General features: G+C 45.8%; 2 protein-coding genes across 5 annotated transcripts in view; one reads left to right on the top strand and one right to left on the bottom strand.

Annotated features, from left to right (window-relative positions):
- Nucleotides 1-26,556, bottom strand: part of ST3GAL1 (ST3 beta-galactoside alpha-2,3-sialyltransferase 1) — a 132,342-nt gene that overhangs the window by 79,695 nt on the left and 26,091 nt on the right. The window lies entirely within an intron of this gene.
- Nucleotides 12,526-14,484, top strand: LOC140905840 (uncharacterized). The gene is made up of 2 exons (XM_073329336.1): nucleotides 12,526-13,126; nucleotides 13,714-14,484. The coding sequence occupies exons 1-2, from the start codon at nucleotides 12,544-12,546 to the stop codon at nucleotides 13,986-13,988; spliced, it is 858 nt and encodes a 285-aa protein (XP_073185437.1). The 5' UTR covers nucleotides 12,526-12,543; the 3' UTR covers nucleotides 13,989-14,484.

Here is a 26,556-nt window from a genome sequence, read left to right as displayed (position 1 = left end):
TCCTGCAACGCTTGTCTTCGTTCCCGTGGCGGACGGCTCCGTTGAGTGGGACGCAGTTGAGCCGGGCATGGTGGATGAACCGCCAGTTGGCGAAACAGGTGAAGCCGCCCCCCGCGAGGAAGTGGTTGCTGGCATCCCATTTGCTGGTCAGTTCAAAGGCTTTACCCTGGTCCGGTTTATGCTTCAGGGTTTCCATGTACAGCGAGTGGATGGCCGCCTTCAGGGTCCTCTCCAGCATGTCCCTGGCGCTCGGGGCGACGATGGTGTTGTCGTCGGACCTGATCTGAGGCACCAGGACTCCCAGCTCTTGGCGCTCCTCGCACCACTCCCAGCGGCAGCCGATGCGCTTCCCCAGGCGACGCGTGGCATTGCGGGCGCGGGACCACAGTGAAGCGATGTCGTGCCCGTCCCGTCCGAATTCGCCATCCAGAGAACCGCTCAGGAAGCTGGCGGTGTCTTGGTTGGAGGGGGCTCTGCCGATCCGCTTCTTTTGTTGTGTCATGGAGGGCGTTTGCTGCGATGTTCCTTACCATGGTGTCAGGACACGTCAGCAGGTGGAAGGCGTGGGTGATCACTGCGATGTCACACAGGTCACCCATGCAGGGGACATTGGCACCGCCATGCCTGTGGGTGATATAGACCAGCTCATTGCTGGCTCTCTGGGGAAGGAACAGCCACTTCTTCACCAGCTGCAGGACGATCTTGTCTGCCTTGTTGAGGGGTACCTTCGCCACGGCGGATCCCCTTAGGACGAACGAGATGCGGGGGATCAGGAAGGTGTTCAGGGCGTTTATCTTCTGCCACGGTGCTAGCACGGAGGCGTCGATCTTGGCGGCATCCTGCAAGATCTCCTGGATGGTGTCCTCGGGTGTCTGCCGGACACAGAAACCTGCTGAGGTGCCAGTATGCCTGCCCCTCTGCCAGTGGGATGACGGGCTCGCCCTGGATCTGGAACCCTGTCGTCTGCACCGAGTCCCTTTTGCTGCAGTCGATGTGGAGAGATGCACACTTCTTTGCATTGAAGCGGAGCCCCATCCAATAGGCAGCTCGACTGGTTACATCTAGCATATGTTGGAGGTTCTCTGGGTCATCCGCGGTCAGGACCAGGTCATCTGCATAAGTCAGGACGCTCACCCTTTCACCATGGAGGTTGAAGCCATCGGCGCCACTGGAGATCGCTCGCAGCAACGGCTCTATGGTGAGGTTAAAGATGATGGGGCTGAGGGGACAGCGCTGCTTAACTCAGCTCCTGATCGAGATCTTGGTGGTCTCCCCTTCGACTGAGCGAATGGTGATGCTGCATCCCTCGTACACCTCTCGGATCACACGGAGGAAGTTCTCTGGCATCCCAAACTCCTGGAGCGTGGCAAAGATGTGGTGGTGGGGCATGGACACAAAGGCGTTAGCCAGGTCGAGCCATGCTACCGTGCACTGCCTCCGTGCCCTTCTGGCCATTTCGATGGTGGTTTGGAGGACAAAGTTGTGTTCATAGCAGCCCTCGCAGGACATGAAGCCTTTCTGGGTGGAGCTGATGGCTCCCCCGCTCACCGACCACTCTGTGATCCTCGACGCCAGGCAGCTGGCATAGAGCTTGTACATTGTGGAGCAGAGGGAGATGGGCCTCCAGTTGCTGGGGTCATCCCGCTCACCCTTCTTATACACCAGTACTGTCATGGCCTTCTTCCAGGAGCTGGGAGTCCGGCACAATCGCTTGCACTGATTGAAGAGCATGGCGAGGACCAGGCAGCCGGGATCTCGCTTTTTCAGGAGGCTGTAGGGGATGCCGTCTTTCCCAGGAGCTGTGTTTTTTGTTTTTGAGAGTCTGGCCATCACTTCCTTGGGCGTAAAGTCAGTTTCCAGGACACCTGCTTCGTCGACACGGGGCAGGGAGCGGAGGCACTCTGGGCGCTGCGTGTCATTCTGGGCTATGCGGTCGAATACATCCTTGAAGTAGCTGTAGAGATGCTCAGATGGGATTGTGCAGTAGGGCGAGGGCCCGTCTAGGATCTCCCTCATGGCTTTGGAGCAGTTTACCTGGTAAAGTGATTTGTAACCCAACACCAGCCAAAGCTGATCACTTGGAGCTACACAACTCCTGTCTGCTAGATACCTAGAAGAGTAGGTACGTTCATATAAATACAGTTTGCTCCTGAAGTCTCTCCCCCTCCTGAACTAGCTGTCAGGGGAGAGTTCATTCAGACCCTGCTTACATTGTTACTTATTAAAATGACCAATCACAAATCCTCACTAGCACTGGAGCAGTTTTGAAAAGGAGTGTCCTCTTTTGGCATGCCAAAAGGAAATTTCCTAGCTCATGTTATTGATTAAAAATGTACCCCAAAAGCTATTCTAGCTACGGTCACATGCTCAAACCAGAAAACTCAATCTTCCTCTCCGCAGATGTTTCCTGGCAGTGAAATCATATATGTGAGGCTTTTACCCCAGATTGGTTCCAGCTGTCAAATGCTTGGAAGACACAGTATATTCTAGAGACCTTTGAAAAAGGGAAGATGACAATAGCACATTGCCACACTACAACAGTGTATTTTTGTGCAGGGAAGTTAGGGTAAACAGTCACTTAAAATGCCTCATAGTGTCTGTCAAGGTTCCTTCCCTACTCTGAACTCTAGGGTACAGATGTGGGGACCTGCATGAAAACCCCCTAAGCTTATTTTTACCAGATTAGGTTAAAACTTCCCCAAGGTACAAATTATTTTACCTTTTGTCCCTGGACTTTATTGCTGCCACCACCAAGCGTCTAACAAATATAACAGGGAAAGAGCCCGCTTGGAAACGTCTTTACTCCAAAAATCCTCCCCAAACCCTACACCCCCTTTCCTGGAGAAGGCTTGATAAAAATCGCCACCAATTTGCATACGTGAACACAGACCCAAACCCTTGGATCTTAAGAACAATGAAAAAGCATTCAGTTTCTTAAAAGAATTTTAATTGAAGAAAAAAAGTAAAAGAATCACCTCTGTAAAATCAGGATGGTAAATACCTTACAGGGCAATCAGATTCAAAACATAGAGAATCCCTCTAGGCAAAAACTTAAGTTACAGAAAGACACAAAAACAGGAATATACATTCCATTCAGCACAACTTATTTTATCAGCCATTTAAACAAAACAGAATCTAACGCATATCTAGCTAGATTACTTACTAAGTTCTAAGACTCCATTCCTTTTCTGTTCCCAGCAAAAGCATCACACAGACAGAGAGAGCCTTTGTTTCTCCCCCTCTCCAGCTTTGAAAGTATCTGGTCTCCTCATTGGTCATTTTGGTCAGGTGCCAGCGAGATTATCCTAGCTTCTTAACCCTTTACAGGTGAAAGGGTTTTTCCTCTGGCCAGGAGGGATTTTAAAGGTGCTTACCCTTCCCTTTATATTTATGACAGTGCCTTGTTCTGCTTTGATCATGCATTAAAGCCACCTATGGGACTTGGATGCCCAATTCCTAGTAGTCATCAGTCTCAATCATCCATTTGAGATGACGGAAATGGTCACTGCTGGTATAAGCGGGCAAAACTCCATTTGCTTCAATTGTTTTGTACACTCTTACATCAGAGGTGAATTTCTGTCCATAACTGCTTTGAAAGAGCCCATCCTCTCCCATGGCTTCCTATTGAACTGTCTAGGAAGCAGCATTTAAATACAAGAAGGCAAAGCAACTTTCTTGACCAATCTTTATCCTGGATTATTTAATTCTGGAAAGTAAACAGTTTGTGCGAAAGCCACTGCACATACTAAAGTGGTACTGCACCGTTTGCCTATCGATGCCCACCAGAGAGAGCAAACGTGCCAGTGCTTAGTGTTAAGTATTTGGCCTGGCAGTTTGATTTCATGTCGCACAGCAGTTATTCAAAACAAGAGCACCTATTGGCTTCATGTCAACTGCCCTTTAGGATTTAGCCTGTCAGGTTGCATTGCCATATGCTCTTTATTTTAGTAGATTTCATCCTTACACATTCACCACTGGATGTTCTTGTCATCAGGTCCAATCAACACAAGCCTCCCCAAACAAAACTTGACTTGTAGACCACCCCGTTTTTGTTTGAATGAGCATTTGGTTGTAATTTAGCACTATTCATTCACATAGTGAAGGAAAATGGTTTAAAATGTATCAGTGATTTGTTTGGAGAGGGCAGGAAAAGATAAGCAATTCAACTCAATTCCCTCTAAAATTGTTCCTTCCCTGGCTCTAAACATTCTGTAGCTTCCCAGTCAGGGAAGTGAATCTCCACTCTCCTATTCTGTGTGTTTTCCTGTGGTTTGGATTAGGATTTGTGGAATATATACATTCCTCTAAATTGAACAACTTCCAGACCTTCAAGCTACTTCCTCCTCTCTAGGAATTCCAAAAACAAAGAAATAATATACAACACATGCAGACGGACACACATGCGTGCACCCACAAAAAACACACACACGCCCTTAGAATCATAGAACATCAGGGTTGGAAGGGACTTCAGGAGGTCATCTAGTCCAACCCCCTGCTTAAAGCAGGACCAATCCCCGATTTTTGCCCCAGATCCCAAATGGCCCCCTCAAGGATTGAACTCACAACCCTGAGATTAGCAGGCCAATGCTCAAACCACCGAGCTATCCTTCCCCACCAGCAGTTAGGTCTGGTTTACACTACATAGTTAAGTCCATGCAAGGCTGCTTACATCAACCTAACTATGATCATAGAATATCAGGGTTGGAAGGGACCTCAGGAGGTCATCTTCTTATCAACCTTCTTCACCTAGATAGCTGTGCAACCCTGTTCCTGGTAAATTTTTAGACTTCCCTCAGCAAAAAAAAAAAAAGGAACCTAACATTCTGTGGAGTTTAAACACACGTATTGATGTGAACCATTTCCACATAAGAAAGACTGAATCAACTCCACACTACCTGAACCCTGACAAGATGATCCACCAACTCAATTATGAGTAATAGTCAAAAGCCTAAACCCTGCAGACAATTATAGAACACTTAATCACAAAATTTAATCAGGGAAATAATTAGGCACTTTATCCTGATTAATGCACAAAAGGACATGCGACTTGAAGCTTCCATTGCCAAATCAGAATTATACATGGGGAATGGGGAAAATGCTGTCAAGGAGACAGACTGTATCCTCTCTCCAAAATGTATGAAAAACTGAGTAGAAACTGCATGCCAGACCCTTAGACTTCAGTGAAGCTACAGTGATTTACCCCAGCTGGGTATCTGTCTCCTTAGATTCCATTGCTGTAATGCACATCTGACAAAGATCAGATTATTGTTTGTATTACAGTAGCACCTAGAAGCCTTGACCTATCTCTGAGCCCCATTGTGCTAGGTTCTGTACAAACACATAGTAAGAGACTGTGTTAAGTATAGTATAGCAGGTGCTATCTAAAACGTTTAAGGTCATGGAGCAAAGCAGTGAGTAGAATCCATAAATCTCCTGAATTTCATGCCAGTGTCTTATCCAATGTACCACCCTCCCTCTACAAATAGTAGAGATATAGTATTAGCTTTGATAGGTATAAGGTACAAGAACATACAGTTAATACGTTTTCTACTCACTACTGTCTAAGCAAAGTAATTTTCTCCACTACATGCTAATAAGACGGTTATACAGTACTATTTTCTCCTCACTTCAAGGTGCTGGGAAAAACTTGTTAGAGACAACCACAACATTCATACGCCAGTTATCTAAATACTGGAGGCTCCAGGCAGAGGCTGCTAGAGAGAAAACAGTCTGTAAACATTCCCTGGCAATTTTATAACTAGTAAATATGTAAAGATGGGCTGGGGAATAGACTAGATGACCCAATAGGTAATTTCCATCACTAAACTCTGGGTTTTGTTGGCTGGGAAAAAAATTGTTTAAACCATTATGGAGCCATGCTACTTAAAGGTTGACAGGGTCATGAGAAGCGACTGAGGCCTTGCCTGGCTGGAGAAATGCATCGGGGACATAACGGCATACATGATTTTGCCCTTGGAGTAAACAAAAACAGTCATGTTTAAAAATGTGCGAGTTGGTTGTGAGTAAACCCAGAGTCATGTTAGCTGGTCATGGCTAATCCCAGCTGAGACCCCAAGATTAACTTCAGTCAGCTGACATGTTCTTAGGAAAGAGTTGCCCCTTGCACCCTGGGTGCTAAGTCTTTTATTATGTCATGTTAGTGAACGTGTTTTGTAACAGTATGCCTTTTCCTCAGTGTCGGTCTAAGGAGAGAGACAGAGGAGCTCCAAAAAACATTAAAAAAAAATAATAAAAGGGGTCAGTCCCTCAGTGAGTGTAAATCAGACTGGTGTAAAAACACCCTCAAGTGGATGTAAATCAATGGAGCTAGGTCAATTCACCAGAGGGTCTGGCCCCAAATTCTAAACCACCCTCCTTAGATTTTATGAGCTGATTTTCTTTTAATTATAACAAATGATAAACACCCACACCCCTCAAGTGATAAATGAAACCCTTAAATATAAGACAAAGGATCAGAAAAAAGTGAATTGTAGTCATTTTTCTCCGACTCCTCAGCAACAGTCATCTATCCTAGCTACTGAATGAATCCTTTTTGTAAATGCAGCATACTTAGCAGCAAACACTCAAAAGTTTTATTTTCAGTCATTGTGAATCTCTGAACAAGAATTCTCACTGTATTTTAATGGCTGTTGGCCACATCCATCAAAAGAGGTATACAGGTTTTGTTCAAATTTTAATAAATATGGCATCCCCATTCATTATTTAAGTAACATTCAAATATAATTTCTATCAAAGCTAGTTCTTTTTATATATATATATCAAACTGTTATTAGTTACAGATGTGCCTTTAATAAAATATCAGGCAAAAATAAAAGGTATTATATTACATACAAAGGAAAATGAAAGGAAAGAGGTAAAATCTACCGTCACTCCAATTTCCCCTTGACCGAAATGAGTGGTTTTCCAGAATTAAACAAAGGAATGCAGGATTTGGCTTGTCTGGCCGATATACCCTCAAAAAGAACAGTTCCATTACCCTCTGTCTGGACTGTATCAACTGTTAGTTAGTTTAGAAAGTCTACATGCAGATATTTTGACACAGCTAAATATTATTGTCTGCAAATCAGATATACTAGTGCCCATATGGCCCTTTAAACAGCTCTATGTTTTCAGTATTTAAATGTTAAGGCTATTGTTTTCAGAAGAGAACAGTGACTTTAGGGACTTCAATGTTGGGGTGCCCAACTGGAAGACTGAAAGGAGTTGGTTGGTTTTGTGAGTCCACTTGCACTTTCTGAAAATCAAGCCTCTGTAAGGTGTCTTAGGTTGGGCCCTCAGCATCAGAGGCATCCAAGATCACATGTGAGAATCCTGACCACAGACCACTTGCTTCCCACCCTGAAAAGCATCCAGTTACTTTATGCATATTGGTCCAATTTAGCAACATGCTTAAGCACATGTCTAACTTTAAGGAGATAGGTAGTCCCGCTGAATTGGGCTACTCACATGCTTAGAGTTAAGCATGTGCTTAAGCACCATGCTGAATCAGGGCCATGAAACCCAGATAATAGTAACCTGTAGCCCACAAATGCCCCCCCACCCACCCACGTGAGGAATGAGGGCTTGAGAAGTTTGACCCACTCTGTTGTAGATCTTGGGCCATTTTCTCTCTCTCGCTCATCCGAGGCTGGATGCAGGATGCCCCCACAGATGGCCATGCTGTATGCAGGAGGAGTGGATTGCATGCTCCCCATATCCAGCCCCCTTCTTCCCCACTCCCCCATGCAACAGAACTGTTAGTACTGACCACTGGGCCATGCATTCCTCTTCCCGCCCTCCCCCCCTCCTTAAAATCTGACTTGTTATATACAAGGCATCTATTGTGCAAGAGTCATCTTAGGGGTTCCTCCCCACTCTTCTACCAGATGAACACACTGTCATCACATCTGCTGGATGGCTGAAGTGGTAGTGACAGACCCAGAGAAGTTTTATTTTTCAGAGCAGGAGACATTTATTCTGTGACAACATTCCATTGAATGGACTTTATTTCCATCACACTAAATGAACAAACCCACACTTCACCTTGGCTAGTATCCTGCCTTTAGCAATGATATATGAAGCAGAGAAAGAGAAAGGCAAAAACACCCCCCTGCATCTGTCCAGCAATGAAATCCTCTGCTTTGGGAGAAGGTGCTACACAGGTCTGTCTGATGGAGACAGGTGTAACTGAGAGAGTCAGAACTATAGCTTGCTGATAGAACAGATTTTAAAGACATAGTCTTCCCTTATTTCTGCATAAAGACAGGGTCCTAAATAGACATCAGGATCCAGATTCTGATTTCATTTACACCAATGTAAATCTGGAGTAAATCCATTGGCTGTAATGGAGTTACTGTGAATTCACATCAGTGTAACAGATCAGAATCTATGTGCTTCTGTAATGATCTCTCCTACCACTTGGCTCAATGGCAATGTTGAGATATTCAGCACTGCAGTACAGACCTCAACCCCTATACTGATCCTGAAGGAGTAACTCCACTAACTAGTGGTAGTAGTTGGTTGTTGTCTTCTAGAAGATCTACCTCTCGAGTGGGACTTGACAGACACTTTGCCAATATAATAGACTACCACCAGAAAACAGTTCATAGAATCACAGAATATCAGGGTTGGAAGGGACCTCAGGAGGTCATCTAGTCCAACCCCCTGCTTAAAGCAGGACCAATCCCCAACTAAATCATCCCAGCCAGTGCTTTGTCAAGCCTGACCTTAAAAATATCTAAGGAAGGAGATTCCACCACCTCCCTAGGTAACGCATTCCAGTGTTTATCTAGATTAGAACATACATCTCCCCACCCTTGACATTCCACCTCTTCCGCAGGATCAATTCCATGGAACACCATGGAGCAGCTGAACACACTCCATTCCTGCAGGTCAAATGCACCCAGATGGTCAAAAGGTATTTAGGCACCTAACACCTCTTGATCTCTATTCTGAGCCTCCTGTAATGTACCTTTATAGAGAAGCTCATTTCTGACTGGCTGCAGTTTTATTTTTTCTTGACTTCTTTACTAATTAATAAGGATCAGCCATCCAGCAAGCTGAGTGGCTCATGCAGGTTCCATCTGGCACAAAGATTTTCCCAAAATAAACTTTTTAATAAGAGTAATGGCTAAAAGCCGACCTCCGCACCTCATTAAAGAAATTGATAAGAGTAAATCAGGTCAATCTGATTAAGTAACTCAGTGGCTTCAACCAGATAGAAACAGATCTATATAATGTGCTTTCAGAACAGCAGCAGCAGCAGAGTGGGAGTGGAGGAGGAGAACTCTTAAGGAGCCACCAGCATTACAGGAGGGTTTATAATCTTGCTGAAAGTTGCATATGCAGTTAACTCCTTGCATAGGATATATCTTGCACAAAGGGAGCTCCAGCAGTTGTAGGTTTAAAGATGAGCTGCAGATTAGGAGCAGACTTTAGCATTAATGCGCGTTACAGAACTACAGAGTCTTTCTTTTACAACAACCATCTGCACTGAAGGAGAGACACTCGATTAAAAGAACTGATTGGTCTAAAGGTCAGTGACAAAAAAAACGGAGCCAGATTCTGATCCGGTACACCAGCATAAATCTGAAGTAACTCCACCAAAATCAGTAGCGCTAATCTGGATTAGGGCAACGGAGATCAGAATTCTGCTAGTAATGAAGTTCCTAGAGTTGGAGTGATTATTTTGTAAATGGAAAAGCTAAGTCCAGACCCTGTTAAGATGCTTCTCTTTGCTTATATTTGCCTATGGTAGTGATAGGTTTAACAGTCACTACAGGATTTCCATAATACTGAGGGCAGTGCAGCCAGCAATGTGCTAGCTCGTTCAGTCTTTAGACTACCACTGGCCAAATAGCATCTTGTTAATGACCACTGCTGATCCTGGACCTCGTTTACAGGTATCCAGGTGACCCTGTTAATACAGTTTTGGAGGTATTTCCTCACTAAGCAGAAAAAATGGTTTCTTAAGCAACTGTGTGGCTTGTTGATGGGTAAATAAAAGGGTTTAAAAAAATATTTTGACAGGAACAGTTTAATGGGAGATCTTGTTCGAGTGGAAGTCAAACTGCCTTTAAGGAATGATACATAGTAAACAATAATAATGATTAAAAGCCAGACTTGGCATAAATATACCCCTTTCACCCGAGGAGCTCAAAACACTTTACAGACATTAAGTTTCATGATGTACAGGCTCTAATGTACTAATGAATAAACAAATAAATAAGTGGCTTGCACACAAAACCAATGCTTCTGCCATGCACCATCTCCTGATTATTACCAACAGGGTTTTGTAAGTGTTAGCAGTTTCAAGCATTCAACAGTCAGGAGACAGTGCCTGCCCCCCGGCCATCCCTGCAAAAAACAAAACAACAACAAACCCATGAGATTAAAAAAAATAATGTATGTGGGGGTCTTTTTCTGTGCCTTCTGGGTTCCATTTTCAAGCTTTTCTCTACAACCAAGCTAAAAACTTCACTAAAAAAAGAAAAAGCACCTCCATCATGTAGTCCCTGTTTGGAAGAGCCTAGATATGGCAGGTTTCAGAGTAGCAGCCGTGTTAGTCTGTATCCATAAAAAGAAAAGGAGGATTTGTGGCACCTTAGAGACTAACCAATTTATTTGAGCATAAGCTTTCGTGAGCTACAGCTCACTTCATCAGATGCATTCGGTAGCTCACGAAAGCTTATGCTCAAATAAATTTGTTAGTCTCTAAGGTGCCACAAGTACTCCTTTTCTTTTTCCTAGATATGGCGACACCAGTTCTTAGCTAATGCCTCTCGTGAAGAGCCATCATAAAGGGGCCACAGTACAACAGAGACTAGGGCCATAGACTTTTATCAATGGGGAACTTGAAGGCACAGAGAGACAGAGGTGGGAACAGAACCCAGGAGCTCTGACAGGAGAGGTGCTGGGTCAGAAGGGGGCTGGGGGTCAGAAGCCAATGAAGTACTCAGCCCAGCCCTCAGACATGCTGGCTCTTGTATCACCAAGGGCTGCATTCGGCTATGCACATGTGCATAAACCAGTTTCACAAGACAGCGAGTGTGTCTGAAGTTAGGAGACAACCATGAGGATTTAACTTTGCTTTTATTTTATTTTAAGTACAAGTCACAGGCTATGCAGGACTTAGAAAAACCCAGGGGTAAAATCCAGGCTCTATTGATATCAATGGGTTATCTCCTATTTGACTTCAACAGGGCCAGGATTTCACTTCAGGATGCAACACGCACTCCCTCTTTCAAAGTCAGTACAGGACCTTCCTTCATTATAGAATCCAGGTTCTTAACAACATTCTGTATGATTATGGGATGAAACTCACCTCCACCCTTCTGTAAAACAATTCAGTGTGTGTGTGAGGGGGGAACCCTGCAGATTTTGGTGAGAGGGGACAGAATCTATCTCCCAACACATGGGACTGTAATGCAGTGGCCCCTGACAGTATGCCCCAAAGCAACAACCCACCATGAGAAATGGTCCCATCTACAAAGGAACAGGGAGGGATTCAGAGGGGTAACTATCAACCCATGTACATTGCCACATTTTTGAAGCAATCCCCCCCCCCGACCAATCAATGCAGATGGCACTAATATAAAAGCTACAAACAGAAGGATGAGGCAGCTGTTTATTTGCAGAGATCACATACATCTCCTCCATCTCAAATGTTGGGGCGGGAGTTGTTCTAAATTTTCAGAGACTTTTGTCTAATTCAAAGGACTCTTTCAAGGCTCTTTGCTGGCATTGAGCAAAGTAAAGCTCACGATAATCCTTACAAATAAAAAAGAGCCAGACGCATCCTGTGCATGTGACCTCAGGGGGAAAATGTGTTTTACGTGGTTATCAGCAGCAATTCTGAGCACAACACAAGGAATCTGACGATGAAATACAGGAAACAAAATATGCACTATATAGGTCATATTTTAGGTGCTGGGAAGTTATCTCTGGTTTGGCATTCTGAGAAATAGATGGCAGACAGCTGATCAGGCTGCTAAAATGGGACAAGGGGCAGTTCCTTCCATTTCTCTCTCACCACCTCTGTATTTTTGGGATCTGATATTCATCTTTAAAACTAAATTAGGCCCCAGAAGAACGACCTCTCTTTAAAAAAATCCCTTTTACATAATGCATATAATGGCCATTTGATCTCTGTGGCCATTCAAATTTCCAATTAAATCACTGTTTCCTAGCCCTGGTCTACACTAGGACTTTAGGTCGAATTTAGCAACGTTAAATCGATTTAAACCTGCACCCGTCCACACAGTGAAGCCCTTTATTTCGACTTAAAGGGCTCTTAAAATCGATTTCCTTACTCCACCCCTGACAAGTGGATTAGCGCTTAAATCGACGTTCCCAGCTCGAATTTGGGGTACTGTGGACACAATTCGATGGTATTGGCCTCCGGGAGCTATCCCAGAGTGCTCCATTCTGACCGCTCTGGACAGCACTCTCAACTCAGATGCACTGGCCAGGTAGACAGGAAAAGAACCGCGAACTTTTGAATCTCATTTCCTGTTTGGCCAGCGTGGCAAGCTGCAGGTGACCATGCAGAGCTCATCAGCACAGGTGACCATGATGGAGTCCCAGAATCGCAAAAGAGCTCCAGCATGGACCGAACAGGAGGTACGGGATCTGATCGCTGTTTGGGGAGAGGAATCCGTGCTATCAGAACTCCGTTCCAGTTTTCGAAATGCCAAAACCTTTGTGAAAATCTCCCAGGGCATGAAGGACAGAGGCCATAACAGGGACCCGAAGCAGTGCCGCGTGAAACTGAAGGAGCTGAGGCAAGCCTACCAGAAAACCAGAGAGGCGAACAGCCGCTCTGGGTCAGAGCCCCAAACATGCCGCTTCTATGATGAGCTGCATGCCATTTTAGGGGGTTCAGCCACCACTACCCCAGCCGTGTTGTTTGACTCCTTCAATGGAGATGGAGGCAATACGGAAGCAGGTTTTGGGGACGAAGAAGATGATGAGGAGGAGGAGGTTGTAGATAGCTCACAGCAAGCAAGCGGAGAAACCGGTTTTCCCGACAGCCAGGAACTGTTTCTCACCCTAGACCTGGAGCCAGTACCCCCCGAAACCACCCAAGGCTGCCTCCTGGACCCAGCAGGCGGAGAAGGGACCTCTGGTGAGTGTACCTTTTAAAATGCTATACATGGTTTAAAAGCAAGCATGTGAAAGGATTACTTTGCCCTGGCATTTGCGGTTCTCCTAGATGTAGTCCTAAAGCCTTTGCAAAAGGTTTCTGGGGAGGGCAGCCTTATTTCGTCCTTCATGGTAGGACACTTTATCACTCCAGGCCAGTAACACATACTCGGGAATCACTGTAGAACAAAGCATTGCAGTGTATGTTTGCTGGCATTCAACCAAAATCCGTTCTTTATCTCTCTGTGTTATCCTCAGGAGAGTGAGATATAATTCATGGTCACCTGGTTGAAATAGGGTGCTTTTCTTCAGGGACACTCAGTATAGCCCATTCCTGCTGGGCTGTTTGCCTGTGGCTGAACAGAAATGTTCGCCGCTGTTAGCCACAGGGAGGGGGGAAGGTTGAGGGGGTAGTCACGCGGTGGGAGGAGGCAAAATGCGACCTTGTAACGAAAGCACATGTGCTATGTATGTAATGTTAACAGCAAGGTTTACCCTGAAAGAGTGTAGCGACTGTTTTATAAAATGTGTCTTTTTAAATACCGCTGTCCCTTTTTTTTTCTCCACCAGCTGCATGTGTTTCAATGATCACAGGATCTTCTCCTTCCCAGAGGCTAGTGAAGCTTAGAAAGAAAAAAAAACGCACTCGCGATGAAATGTTCTCCGAGCTCATGCTGTCCTCCCACACTGACAGAGCACAGACGAATGCGTGGAGGCAAATAATGTCAGAGTGCAGGAAAGCACAAAATGACCGGGAGGAGAGGTGGAGGGCTGAAGAGAGTAAGTGGCGGGCTGAAGACAGGGCTGAAGCTCAAATGTGGCGGCAGCGTGATGAGAGGAGGTAGGATTCAATGCTGAGGCTGCTGCAGGACCAAACCAGAATGCTCCAGTGTATGGTTGAGCTGCAGCAAAGGCAGCTGGAGCACAGACTGCCACTGCTGCCCCTCTGTAACCAACCGACCTCCTCCCCAAGTTCCATAGCCTCCACACCCAGACGCCCAAGAACGCGGTGGGGGGGCCTCCGGCCAACCAGCCACTCCACCACAGAGGATTGCCCAAAAAAAAAGAAGGCTGTCATTCAATAAATTTTAAAGTTGTAAACTTTTAAAGTGCTGTGCTTAAAGTGCTGTGTGGCATTTTCCTTCCCTCCTCCACCACCCCTCCTGGGATACCTTGGTAGTCATCTCCCTATTTGTGTGATGAATGAATAACGAATGCATGACTGTGAAGCAGCAATGACTTTATTGCCTCTGCAAGCGGTGATTAAAGGGAGGAGGGGAGGGTGGTTAGCTTACAGGGAAGTAGAGTGAACCAAGGGGCGGGGGGTTTCATCAAGGAGAAACAAACAGAACTTTCACAGCGTAGCCTGGCCAGTCATGAAACTGGTTTTCAAAGCTTCTCTGATGCGTACCGCGCCCTCCTGTGCTCTTCTAACTGCCCTGGTGTCTGGCTGCGCGTAACCAGCAGCTAGGCGATTTGCCTCAGCCTCCCACCCCGCCATAAACATCTCCCCCTTACTCTCACAGATATTGTGGAGCACACAGCAAGCAGTAATAACAGTGGGAATATTGGTTTCGCTGAGGTCTAAGCGAGTCAGTAAACTGCGCCAGCGCGCCTTTAAACGTCCAAATGCACATTCTACCACCATTCTGCACTTGCTCAGCCTGTAGTTGAACAGCTCCTGACCACTGTCCAGGCTGCCTGTGTACGGCTTCATGAGCCATGGCATTAAGGGGTAGGCTGGGTCCCCAAGGATACATATAGGCATTTCAACATCCCCAACAGTTATTTTCTGGTCTGGGAATAAAGTCCCTTCCTGCAGCTTTTGAAACAGACCAGAGTTCCTGAAGATGCGAGCGTCATGCACCTTTCCCGGCCATCCCACGTTGATGTTGGTGAAACGTCCCTTGTGATCCACCAGAGCTTGCAGCACTATCGAAAAGTACCCTTTGCGGTTTATGTACTCGGCGGCTTGGTGCTCCGGTGCCAAGATAGGGATATGGGTTCCGTCTATAGCCCCACCACAGTTAGGGAATCCCATTGCAGCAAAGCCATCCACTATGACCTGAACATTTCCCAGGGTCACTACCCTTGATATCAGCAGATCTTTGATTGCGTGAGCTACTTGCATCACAGCAGCCCCCACAGTAGATTTGCCCACTCCAAATTGATTCCCAACTGACCGGTAGCTGTCTGGCGTTGCAAGCTTCCACAGGGCTATCGCCACTTGCTTCTCAACTGTGAGGGCTGCTCTCATCCTGGTATTCATGCGCTTCAGGGCAGGGGAAAGCAAGTCACAAAGTTCCATGAAAGTGCCCTTACGCATGCGAAAGTTTCGCAGCCACTGGGAATCGTCCCAGACCTGCAGCACTATGCGGTCCCACCAGTCTGTGCTTGTTTCCCGAGCCCAGAATCGGCGTTCCACAGCATGAACCTGCCCCATTAGCACCATGATGCATGCATTGGCAGGGCCCATGCTTTCAGAGAAATCTGTGTCCATGTCCTGATCACTCACGGGACCGCGCTGACGTCGCCTCCTCGCCCGGTATCGCGTTGCCAGGTTCTGGTGCTGCATATACTGCTGGATAATGCGTGTGGTGGTTGATGTGCTCCTAATTGCCAAAATGAGCTCAGCGGCCTCCATGCTTGCCTTGGTATGGCGTCCGCACAGAAAAAAGGCGCGGAACGATTGTCTGCCGTTGCTCTGACGGAGGGAGGGGCGACTGACGACACGGCTTACAGGGTTGGCTTCAGGGAGCTAAAATCAACAAAGGGTGTGCCTGTACATCAAGGAGTATTTCAGGCAGGACTGCACGGAGGGTTCCAATAAGAAATGGTGCACCAAAGTTATCGTTGTTATTGGAACAAGGAGGTTAGCCTGGCCTCTGATTGATACATGGCTAGATTAACCTCGCTGCGCCTTCTCTGTGACTGACTGCAGTGTGATCTAGACAGGGGAGGAGGAAAATGAGTACAAAACAAATCTGGTCTATTTCTTGTTCTGACCCACTCCATCTATCCTTTACATCTTTGGCTGGCAGCAGACGGTGCAGAAGGACTGCATGCCATCCACATCTCATGGCTGCTTGGCAGAAGATGGTACAGTACGACTGCTAGCCATCTTCATCTCTTGCCTGCCTGGCATAAGATGGTACAATACGACTGCTAGCAATCCTCATCTCTTGCCTGCCTGGTAGAAGATGGTACAGTACGACTGCTAGCAGTCCGTATCGCCTGCCCGCTCACCATAAGACGGTTCAATAGGACTGCAGGACTAAAGAGAATGACCTGGTCAAGTCACTCCAAATTTAGTCCCTGCGCCCATGTCTGCCCAGGCGCTCCCAGCCGACGTGGCCAGGAGCACCTCGGACACGACGAGGACGACTACCAGTCGTATTGCACCGTCTGCTGCCAGAAGGCAATGGGTTGCTGCTACTGTGTAGCAATGCCGTACCGCGTCTGCCAGCATCCAGGAGACATAGGGTGACGGTTACCTGAGCGGGCTCCATGCTTGCCGTGGTATGGCGTCTGCACAGGTAACTCAGGAAAAAAGGCGCGAAATGATTGTCTGCCCTTGCTTTCACGGGGGGAGGGAGGGTGGGAACGGGGGCCTGACGATATGTACCCAGAACCACCCGCGACAATGTTTTAGCCCCATCAGGCATTGGGATATCAACCCAGAATTCCAATGGGCAGCGGAGACTGCGGGAACTGTGGGATAGCTACCCACAGTGCAACGCTCCAGAAGTCGACGCTTGCCTCGGTACTGTGGAAGCGCTCCGCCGAGTTAATGCACTTAATGCACTTAGAGCATTTTCTGTGGGGACACACACACTCGAATATATAAAACCGATTTCAAAAAAAACGACTTCTATAAATTCGACCTAATTTCGTAGTGTAGACATACCCTTAGCTACACCTGCTCCCACCTCCAGACCTCTTGCAGTCGCACTCAAGATATTCAGTTTTATGGAGGACTTGCAAGTCACAAACACTTAGACCACATCTCTCATGAGCTGTACCATCACTTACAAAAGGCAGGTTTCACAGTAGCAGCCATGTTAGTCTGTATGCGCAAAAAGAAAAGGAGGACTTGTGGCACCTTCGAGACTAACCCATTTATTTGAGGATAAGCTTTCATGAGCTACAGCTCACTTCATCGGATGCAAAAGGTAGACACGGCTACGCAGTCTGCCGTGCTTCACAAAGCCATGCTTGCAATGAAGAACTGCAATCTGAAGTCATGAGAATGAGAAACATTGACAAGTGATACACTGCTCTCTTTGAAATGTAGAGGTCATTCTGGTTTAGTGCAACAGAGCTACATTTTAAAATCGGCTTTATATTTTATTTTAAAATGTTTGAGTCGTCAGCACTGGAGACCATATTTCAATGATGTTTCACTTTTAAATGTACATTCCCTCCCCCAATACAATAAAACTGTTTTCTCAAAGACAGTGAGAACATGTCTTTCTAATGGCATTGGACAGATCTCAAAAAGAGACCACATATAACAATCAATTGCTATGTATAGCAGAGTCACATGCACAGAGAACTAAGCACATGTGTAGCATTGAGATGCCAACTCATAAATCAAACCCAAAAGGCCTACAGCATTTGAACGAACAGGGAATCTTCACAGAAACTGCACTGACAGATCAGACCCTTGGTTGATCTAAACCAGATTCCTTCCCAGGCATGGACCAACAGATGGTGTGTCAGGAAGGTTTTAAACCATTTTGTAATACTCTTTGGGTGAGAAAGAAAAACTTCTCTCATCTTTCTAGAGCACAGGATACACTCTGAAGCATGAGATTTGATTACCCTTATCATAAATCCTGCTTGCCTGACATACTCAAAACTGCCCTGCAGCAGTGAGTTCTACAGGTTGACTAGACACTTCCCATTCTGCCCCTCCTGCTTGAGAAGATCTCCCCATAAATATTTGCAAAGCCTCTTCACTGCCCTCCTTCAAATTCCTCCTTAAATCTCTCCTTTGTCACATGCCTACAAAACCTGGACAGTGGTTAGGCAGCTGGTATGCTGAGACCACTGTTGATTATGCTGACCAGTACTGGCTCATTGTATCCTTGCACTCCCCCATCTTTATCCATCTGCTAGATCTTGTCTTAGACTTAGGCTGTAAGCTCTTTAGATCAGGGACCATCTTTTAGTTCTGTGTTTGTACAGCATCTAGCACAATGGGGTCCGGAGGCATTACAATAATACAAACAATAGATACTAATAATAGGCATCAGTTTGCCAATGTCCTGACATTTGGTTTCTAAATGTTTTTATGTTTTCAGTTCACTGTTTGCCAGTAGCACAAGGCTTCTCGCTGGACAACCACAAATGGATGGACCTTGAAGCAGGTCTGATTCTATCTACTGTAAGGCAATTGGACCACATATACTACCCACAACAGTGTGCATTACACCACATGCAAGATCAGGTAGGCCAACCCTTGGCACCCAATGTGGGGCAGGTTAGGTGACAGGTAGCGAGGAAAAAAATTGCCTGGATAACACTCCCATTTAAATACTTCAGCTCAATGGATTGACTTTGTTTGGATTCCCCCTCTCCCTGAAGTGAGAAAGAAAATAGGACTTGTGCATGCTCTGTAGGCAAAGTCCTGCTCTCCTATGCCATGCAACATTTCCATGTCCTCAGTAGGAATTCGGAATGAGGTAGGTGAGTAGAGTTTGACTGCATAAGAACAAAAGGTTATAAGAGGTCTTTGAGATGGGGCATGAGGATATTTCCAAGTCCTAAATGCATCTGTCCATAAAGGATACTTATACATCTGTTGAATACTACTTTAACTGTTAAAGGCATTCAGACTCAGAGCTTTTCAGTGGTGAGGAGGAGAGTAGGACAGGGCAGTACAAAGTTAGTGAGCAACAGTGATTACAAGCCAGAGTGGTACTCATGGTAGAAGGCATGATATACATTTGTTGTGAGAGTGACTCCACACTTTATCCAATCTCCCTGTCTTCCTCAGGCCAGGTTTGTTGATTTTACACAATAGCTGCCCTTTCCGATGGGTGATCACATTTTGATGCCCCGAATGTTTCTGACAAAGTTCATCCTGTTTCTAACTAAAGCACTCCTAGCCCTTAACAGCACTCAGCAACGATCCCCATGACTTTCCAAAGAGACTTGGTTAGAACACTATCACTTGAGGGGAAGATTTTTCTATCCTGGGGTTTTATCCTGCCACCCACCACTGGAGCATCTGAGCACCTTCCATGTAAAAATCAGTGGCAATAGCAGAGGCCCTGGTGAATTTTATGGAGTGTCTGGCTCCCCTCCCTTTTGAGGGTAAAAACTCTTCTTGGTGTACATTTTTTTTCTAGGTTTATTCATTTAAAGGATGATTTGTTTCATGGGGAGGTTGTTTTGGTTTTTTTAATTGATGGCCATGGAGACTGAAATCTTCCATTTATCCATAGAACAGGAAATGTATGAGCAACCACAGGGCAAACTTCTCCCACCTGTGTGCTTCAATCCCAACCCAATGGGATCACACATCCACAGCTGAGTGTAGTGTGGTCTCCACCCCTAGTCAGGGAGTGACCCAGCAAGGTGCTGAGCACTTCAAACAAGCCCCACTGAAGTCAGTGAGAACTGAGGATGCCCAGCAACTTGCAGGATAAGGGCCTCATTCCTTGTCCTGTCTACTGAGGTTGTCAGCAAGGATGCTATTTGTGATGCTTCTGGGGAGTGTGGGGAACATTTATAGGCTGTAGAGAAAACAGGTTCTGTTCCAGGAGAAAGGCAAAATTGTTTCACTTTCCATGTCAACCTTCTGCATAATTCCCCTCACTCTTAGGATCAGCACTTTTCTGTTAACTTTACCAATTAAAAAATGAAGTATGTTGAAGAGAAATGAAGTTCTAATTCACTTGGGGACAGTGGAGAATGTGCTTCCTTCCAAAGGGTTATTTTTTAAATTATTATTGGATTCCAGCAGTACGTTATTCATGGTATTGATTCTGACAATAGTGCTGTCAAGCCAAAACACTGAGAGCAGCAGAGGTGCAGCAGAAATCCTGCTCATTAAAGTCTCCACAGGTGCACTCTGAGGCAGGCCTTAAAAGGGAAACAGAGAATTAAACTCTCACCCTAAGCAACAGGCAGGCAGGGCTAGTTGCTCAACATGAGTGTGGTTTTTCCTCCAATCCTGACCCTGCCTAAAATGGTTTTTCCTTTCCTGAAGCCCTGTCCTTCATGGGGAAGTTAGTTCCAGACATAAAGAGCCTGCCTCTTTTCTACCTGCTCATGTTCACATCTTCAAAGCCCTCTTATATCAGTTGAGACACTGACTCCGTCTGACGGCTACTGGCATCCCTCGTCAGCCAGAGGAAACTTGTCATTCAAGGAAAGCTCCCAATTTCAGTCTTTCAGTGTGCCACGCACACTTCAGGTCCTCGGTAGGATTTCACGCCTTGGGGGCCTGTGTGATGACATGGCTGGGACAAACGGCTCTGTTCCTGCCACAGAGCTGAAGACTACAGAGCCTGCTCGCTGATTTAACAGGTCTTCCTGAGGGCCAGCAATGAAGCCAGTAGCCTCCATTCTAAAAAGCTCACTGTGTTCACTTTCTCCACAAACCCCTTTCCCAGGGCTGCCATCAAGGGAGGGAACAGAGAGCCTGACACATGTCCTAGGCTTAGCCAAACCAGGGAAAAAGGGAAGAGCTGTATTGCTGCTCCCCATCTTCAGTAGCGGCTCAATGCAGGTCAAAAGCTGTTGAATGAAGCATAAGAGCTGGAGGTCAGAGCAACTTCTATTATTCTGCCACTGAACAGCAGAGATGAGTAGTGTGGGGCTCCATTCCCCTCTTAACCCCTTTGTAAGTTCTGGCTGGGAGACCAAGGCCTCACCCACCCTGGAATGCTCAGTGAACACTCTTGCTTGTGTAACCCTTCTGCCCGTCAGAGTTGGCAGCAACAAGGGCCGGGTTCAGTATCTAGGGGATCCATTCCAATAACACAATGCAAACCGGCTCGAGCCCCCACCCAGTGACCTGGGACAAATATATACCACCCCCGCTGGGCGCCTCCAAGAGGCAATACTTCCCCTCTCGCAAGCACATAGTCTGAGTGTAGCAAAAAGCCTTTTAATAACAGAGAGAAACAATGTGGCATTATGTTGGGGAAACACCACCAACAGGATTCATAACACAACCCATGAGCAAAAAACCCACCCCAAGCAAATTGGGCCATGTCCTTTCCCTTTGGTTCTTAAGTCCAGCAAATCAAAATCACCCAAAGTCCCAAAAGTCCAATGACCCAAAAGTCTCTGTCCCTGGTCAGGGCAGCCCCAGAATTCGAAACTTTATCTGCAGAGTTTTACCTCCCAACCTGGCTGGAGATTGGCGGGGGGGGGGGAGGCTTAAGGGGCACCCTACATGGTCCAAAGCTGATGGCCCCACCTTTCCATGGGGCTCCGCTCTGCCAGCCGCCCCATGAGCTGCTCTAGGCATCCAACAAACCGCTCTGCTCCACAAGCTGCTCTGCTCGCCGTCCCACAAACTGCAATGCTCTGCTCTGCCAGCCGTCCTGCAAAATGCTCTGCTCGCCATCCCGCAAACTGCTGCACCATATCTCTTCAGGCTCCCCCACGACTTAACACAACGCTCAGTGATTTCCGCTCTTAGTCAGTTCAGCTCTTTTGTGACTTCAGCTTGTAGTAGGGGAGCTTCAGTGCTGGTGCACCCTTAGCCCAAAGCAAATTCAGCTCCGCAGCCTGTAACTAGACTCCTAAAGGAATCAAAATTAGCTCTGACATTCCACAGTGGAGAGAGGAGGAAGTGCAATTAGCATGTAAGGCCCTCACCAGGGGCCCTATACCACCAAGTATTAATACCTGTCCCCAGCCTCTCTCCATTCAGAGTTTTGGAACCCTTGCCTAGCAAGTGCTACTTAATTGATGGCGAGTCCCTCCAGCATACAGTTCCACTGTCCTTGATTCCCATAATCAGGGTAATAACAATTTATTCTTCCTGCCCCAATAACAGAGACACTGGGGATCCCACAGCTGCCAAAGTGACCATTTGGGCAGCTATGGCCTCATTCTAGGCGGGGTGGGTGTGACTATGCAAATGAGATCAGCCCCTGAAGTTCTTTTCCACAACTTGCCACACCTCACCACCAGATGTCAGGGTGGAGCTCATCCTGACTCTGCTTACACTTGCTTTTACAACATATAAGTGGACCAGCTCCTCTGCCGTATAAACTGGAATAGCTCCATTGACTTGGCAGCTGAAGATCTGGCCCAAGGTGCTGAAGAGCTTTTAATGAAACTGTGTTCACCTACTCTATGGAAACAGACAGTGTAGTTTTTAACTGCTCCCTCCCACCCTAGCACAGCTCAGGTTGTGTGTGCAGTTCATTTGAAGCGGCTGGCTATAAAAACGATTAATTAAATTGAAGAAATCTCTTTCCTACCAGACCTGTGTCTTTGTAGACACAGTAGGTCGGGGGCAAACCATTGTCCCTACTGTGGGAAGCAATTAAATGTTAAAGAGAAATATGAAGAATGGTGTGTCAACACAGAAAGCACTTAGACGCAGTACAATTACGCTGCTGCTGGCGGGGGGGGGGTGGGGTGGGAGGGGGGAAACGGTGGTTACTGGGATCCCAGCCTTTAATTTTAGGGTTGTTTTTTTTTTAATTCTCCAAGGTGAAGGAAATTCATTGCATTAATAAAGAGGAAGGATTTTCACTCATGGGGCAAGATCCGTGACTATCTGAGGGAGTGCCAAGCAGGTGGAAAGCTGCCTTAAAGGAGAAATCAAGTGACCTCCCACAAAGAAGAATCCTCAGGTGACATAACCTTGAAAAGTTATTCTGGGAGTGTTAATATCCAACAAACTAGGTTTACAAGGCCTGGAGTGATCTTGTCAAAAATGAGGATGATCCTAAAAAGAAATGGATGGGGGCAGTGTTAACCGCATTATGAAAGCGCTCTTACAATAGGAATTTTAAAAATATTGAATCTGTCTTGATGAATGACTGCTCCTAGCAGCATTGGGCTTCTCACATGTAATACGCACACTGCTTAGCAACTGTTGAACAAGAGACCCTGTATATTTGATCAACTGACTGTCAGGAGTTCAGTGTAGTTTGTAGTCTGTAAAAAGTGTGTCCTAGGTTTTTCTCTGCTCCTGCAGGTTCCCAAAGGAAGAGCCCAGAGATTTTTCAGAATACTATGGTTTTATAATCAAAGAATAGAATTAGCTTTTCTAAACAAGTCATGCAATTAACAAAACAAAAAAAAGTAAAAACCCCTTACCCTTTCTGTATTTAAATACTGCTACTTGATTCTCATAAAGCACTTTTCATCCTTGTATTTTAAATCACTTTGCAAAGGAGGGTAAGCATCATTATCCCCGTTTTACAAATGGCAAAACTGAGATAAACAGAGAGACGGAAGTCACACCACAGGTCTGAGGTAGAGCTAAGAATAGAAGCTCGATCTCTTGACACCCAGCCAGCGCTGTATACACTAAGCCAGGTTACCATGCTGCTGTGAAGAGGCAGGAAGTTGGACTGGTAGAAAGCTCTCTATTTAAGGGCTATGGCAAGGAGAGACTGCCAGCTGCTACAACCTTTCAGGAGGTGCAGCAGGCCCCACCCTCCAGACTGCCTACATCTGATGTCAGAGGGTGGAGATGCATGGCCCGTGCTCCATCCCTGTCCCCTGGGGGTGATGGGAAGGACCAGTCAAAGTTCAGGGTAACTGCGATTGTGTCCAGCTACTGTTCCAAGTCTTCCCACACTTTCATACTCAGTGGCAGAGTAAAATAGGACCCACAGAATAATATGCCCATTGAGTCTTATAGGGAGACAGTCAATGCTAGATGTTTTTTAAAGATAAGGTTCACCATGTATTTAAGTATACGACATTGGTATCACGTCTATGTCTCACTAGCATATACTAGCATGGGAAATGCTAGTGAACTGCACAGTTTGATCTTTGTATAAAGCAAATTACTTCCTCTTAAGTTAATTCAGATGACCAAAAGCAATGCAAGCTTTTTGGATAATAGCCTTACACTGCTCGTCTGTGGCAAGTGAGCGTGTTGTTGGTAAGGACTCTCCCAGAGTGACATATTTTGTGGCTGTGTTCAGTATTTTGGTGACAGGGCTGCTGGGTTACACATTTCTTTGATCTCTGTGCTGCTAATTTTCAAGCCAACATTTGCAGAGGCACTTGCAAAACAAGAGCATCATTATCTGCCAGTCTCGCTCTGAGTGGACCAAGAACACAGAATCATCTCCAGAGGGTAGTTACCTAGTAAGAGTCTGACACCTTTGGTGATGCATACAAAGCAGAGATTGCTGACTGCATCCAAGCAGAAGCTAAAGAACAGGCCTGAACAGAAGCTAATATTGACTCCCAGGGGTAGGTCATCTGTTGCTTCATCTAACATTTGCCACAAACAAGAGTCTAAATAGTGATGGAGCAATGATTCGCCCGTACCTGAAGGATTGGATAAGATTCCAACTGCACAGATTAAGGCCTCTATGCTATCATGTAATTGCTGCTCAATTTCTCTGGGCAGCCAGATCTTCCCTTTTAGGGTTGTAGACTGCTGCCTGCCACCTGAGCACCAATAACAAAGTCCCTAGTGGACTTCATGGAGTATCTGGCTCTCTGCAAAACCTGTGCTTTGGTTATTGTGTGTGTGTGTGTGCGTGTGTGTTGGTTTGTTTTGTTTTTACTTATTTATAAATGGGGAGGGGGCATTTGGGTAGATGGGGGTGTCAGGGCTGTGAATATCTGAAGATAGTGGGAAGGCTTTGGTGAAGAGGAAGGTTGTGCAGCGTTTCCTAAAGACGCTCAGACTCTGGATTTGCCTAGTTTCCTCTGGAAGATTGTTGCATAGCCACATCCCCTCAGCTGAGAAAACTTCATTCCTTCCAAACTCAAGGACAATGGATTATATCAGAGGCACCTGTCAGGTCACTAAAGACTATGTAAACATATTATTTTGTCTCCCTGCAGCTGTATATTTTAAGTGCTCTACCAAAGCGTCTCTTCCACAGCAGACAAATGAGGAAGACTCTTTTCAATGTTTCGTTTGCTGACAGTCAAGGGATACTCCAGTTGTTACTAGTCAGATTTTAAGCTTTCACTTGCAGGTGATGAATTCTGTCACAGCTCAGGGCCACTGTACCATATTCCCACTCTGAGGTGCACCCACTCTCAGGCTTCCAACTCCCCAGCGGTCATGGCTGGGCGGAGACCTACGTCTCTCTCCCTCCTGCCCAGGGTATTTCCAGGTGGCACAGTTTCTTGCCTATAAGGACTCTTAAAGTTTTATTTCTGCATGTTATGCAAGCATCTCTCGGCACTTACTGATAAACCAGCACACAGTCTATCTATCACACACCACTGTTTGGAGAACACACAGTTTTCCGGGTCTTAGAGCATGGGACTTTGGACCAGGATTACTGCAGTCTGTTCCTGGCTCTGTCCTGGACCTAGCGGCTTTGGGGAAGTCAAGCTAAAAATTATTGAACTGCGTATTCAAGAAATAGGCACTAATTTTCAAAGGTGCTGCATTTCCCAGTGATACAGGTTCTCACAACCTTTGAGCACGTGGCCGCTTATTCAGATGCCTAATGCCAAGTTTTTAAGTGTGGGCCTTAAATCTCTGTGTCATTTTCCACTTTTGGTCAATATTGTACTCATTTTATAATGACACAGAAAGTATTGTGAGGCTTAACTAGTTTGTGGTGCTTCCAGATCCTTGGATGAAAGACAGTTTATTATTATTGTGCAGGAAAAAGAGATCCACACCCTGTACTGAAAACTGTTCACACAATTATGAATATTGGAAAGAAATCAGAAGTGTTCTTATACAGGGCCAAAATCTCATCCAACTCAAAAAACAAAACTAGAACTAACTGATTGTCTGAACAAGGGAAAACAGTAATGGAAGAAAAAAATACAAACTGAACGATGTCCAGATGAGCAGCAAAAGGCTCCAACACCTTGATCTCCACACATCAAATAGAATACATCTACTTATATGCACACTGTACTCCGTTCATAAAAGAACACTTGCTCCCCAACAGACACATACAGATCTCCAACTTTAGATCAAAGCCCCTTTAAAGGATTTCTTTCTATAAAAAGAAAATGGTTTCATATCACTTCCTCTAGCCAGCCTCACACTTTTATATACCGCTTCATACATTATACATAGGACAGCTCTTTAGATTAAAGTTTATAAATATGCATTTCTCTGAGGTCTAATCAATTATTGTCTATCACTGAATGGCTGCAGATTTTTATTTGGAAACATGGGGAGGATTAACTACTATGCAATACTGTAAATAAAGCTCAGTATTGTAAATAAACCTCCATTTTGTAGTAATTAACTCCAGTAGCTAAAAC

Source organism: Lepidochelys kempii, chromosome 2 (assembly GCF_965140265.1).
Source record: "Lepidochelys kempii isolate rLepKem1 chromosome 2, rLepKem1.hap2, whole genome shotgun sequence".
In the NCBI taxonomy this organism is placed as follows: domain Eukaryota; kingdom Metazoa; phylum Chordata; order Testudines; family Cheloniidae; genus Lepidochelys; species Lepidochelys kempii.
This window is presented reverse-complemented; position numbering and strand designations above follow the sequence as displayed.

Bases quoted from the DNA above. Each gene is read 5' to 3' on its own strand.
- LOC140905840 (XM_073329336.1), top strand. From the start codon at position 12,544: ATGCAGAGCTCATCAGCACAGGTGACCATGATGGAGTCCCAGAATCGC. The intron at 13,127-13,713 runs GTGAGTGTACCT...TTTCTCCACCAG, and splicing joins AGGCGGAGAAGGGACCTCTG to CTGCATGTGTTTCAATGATC.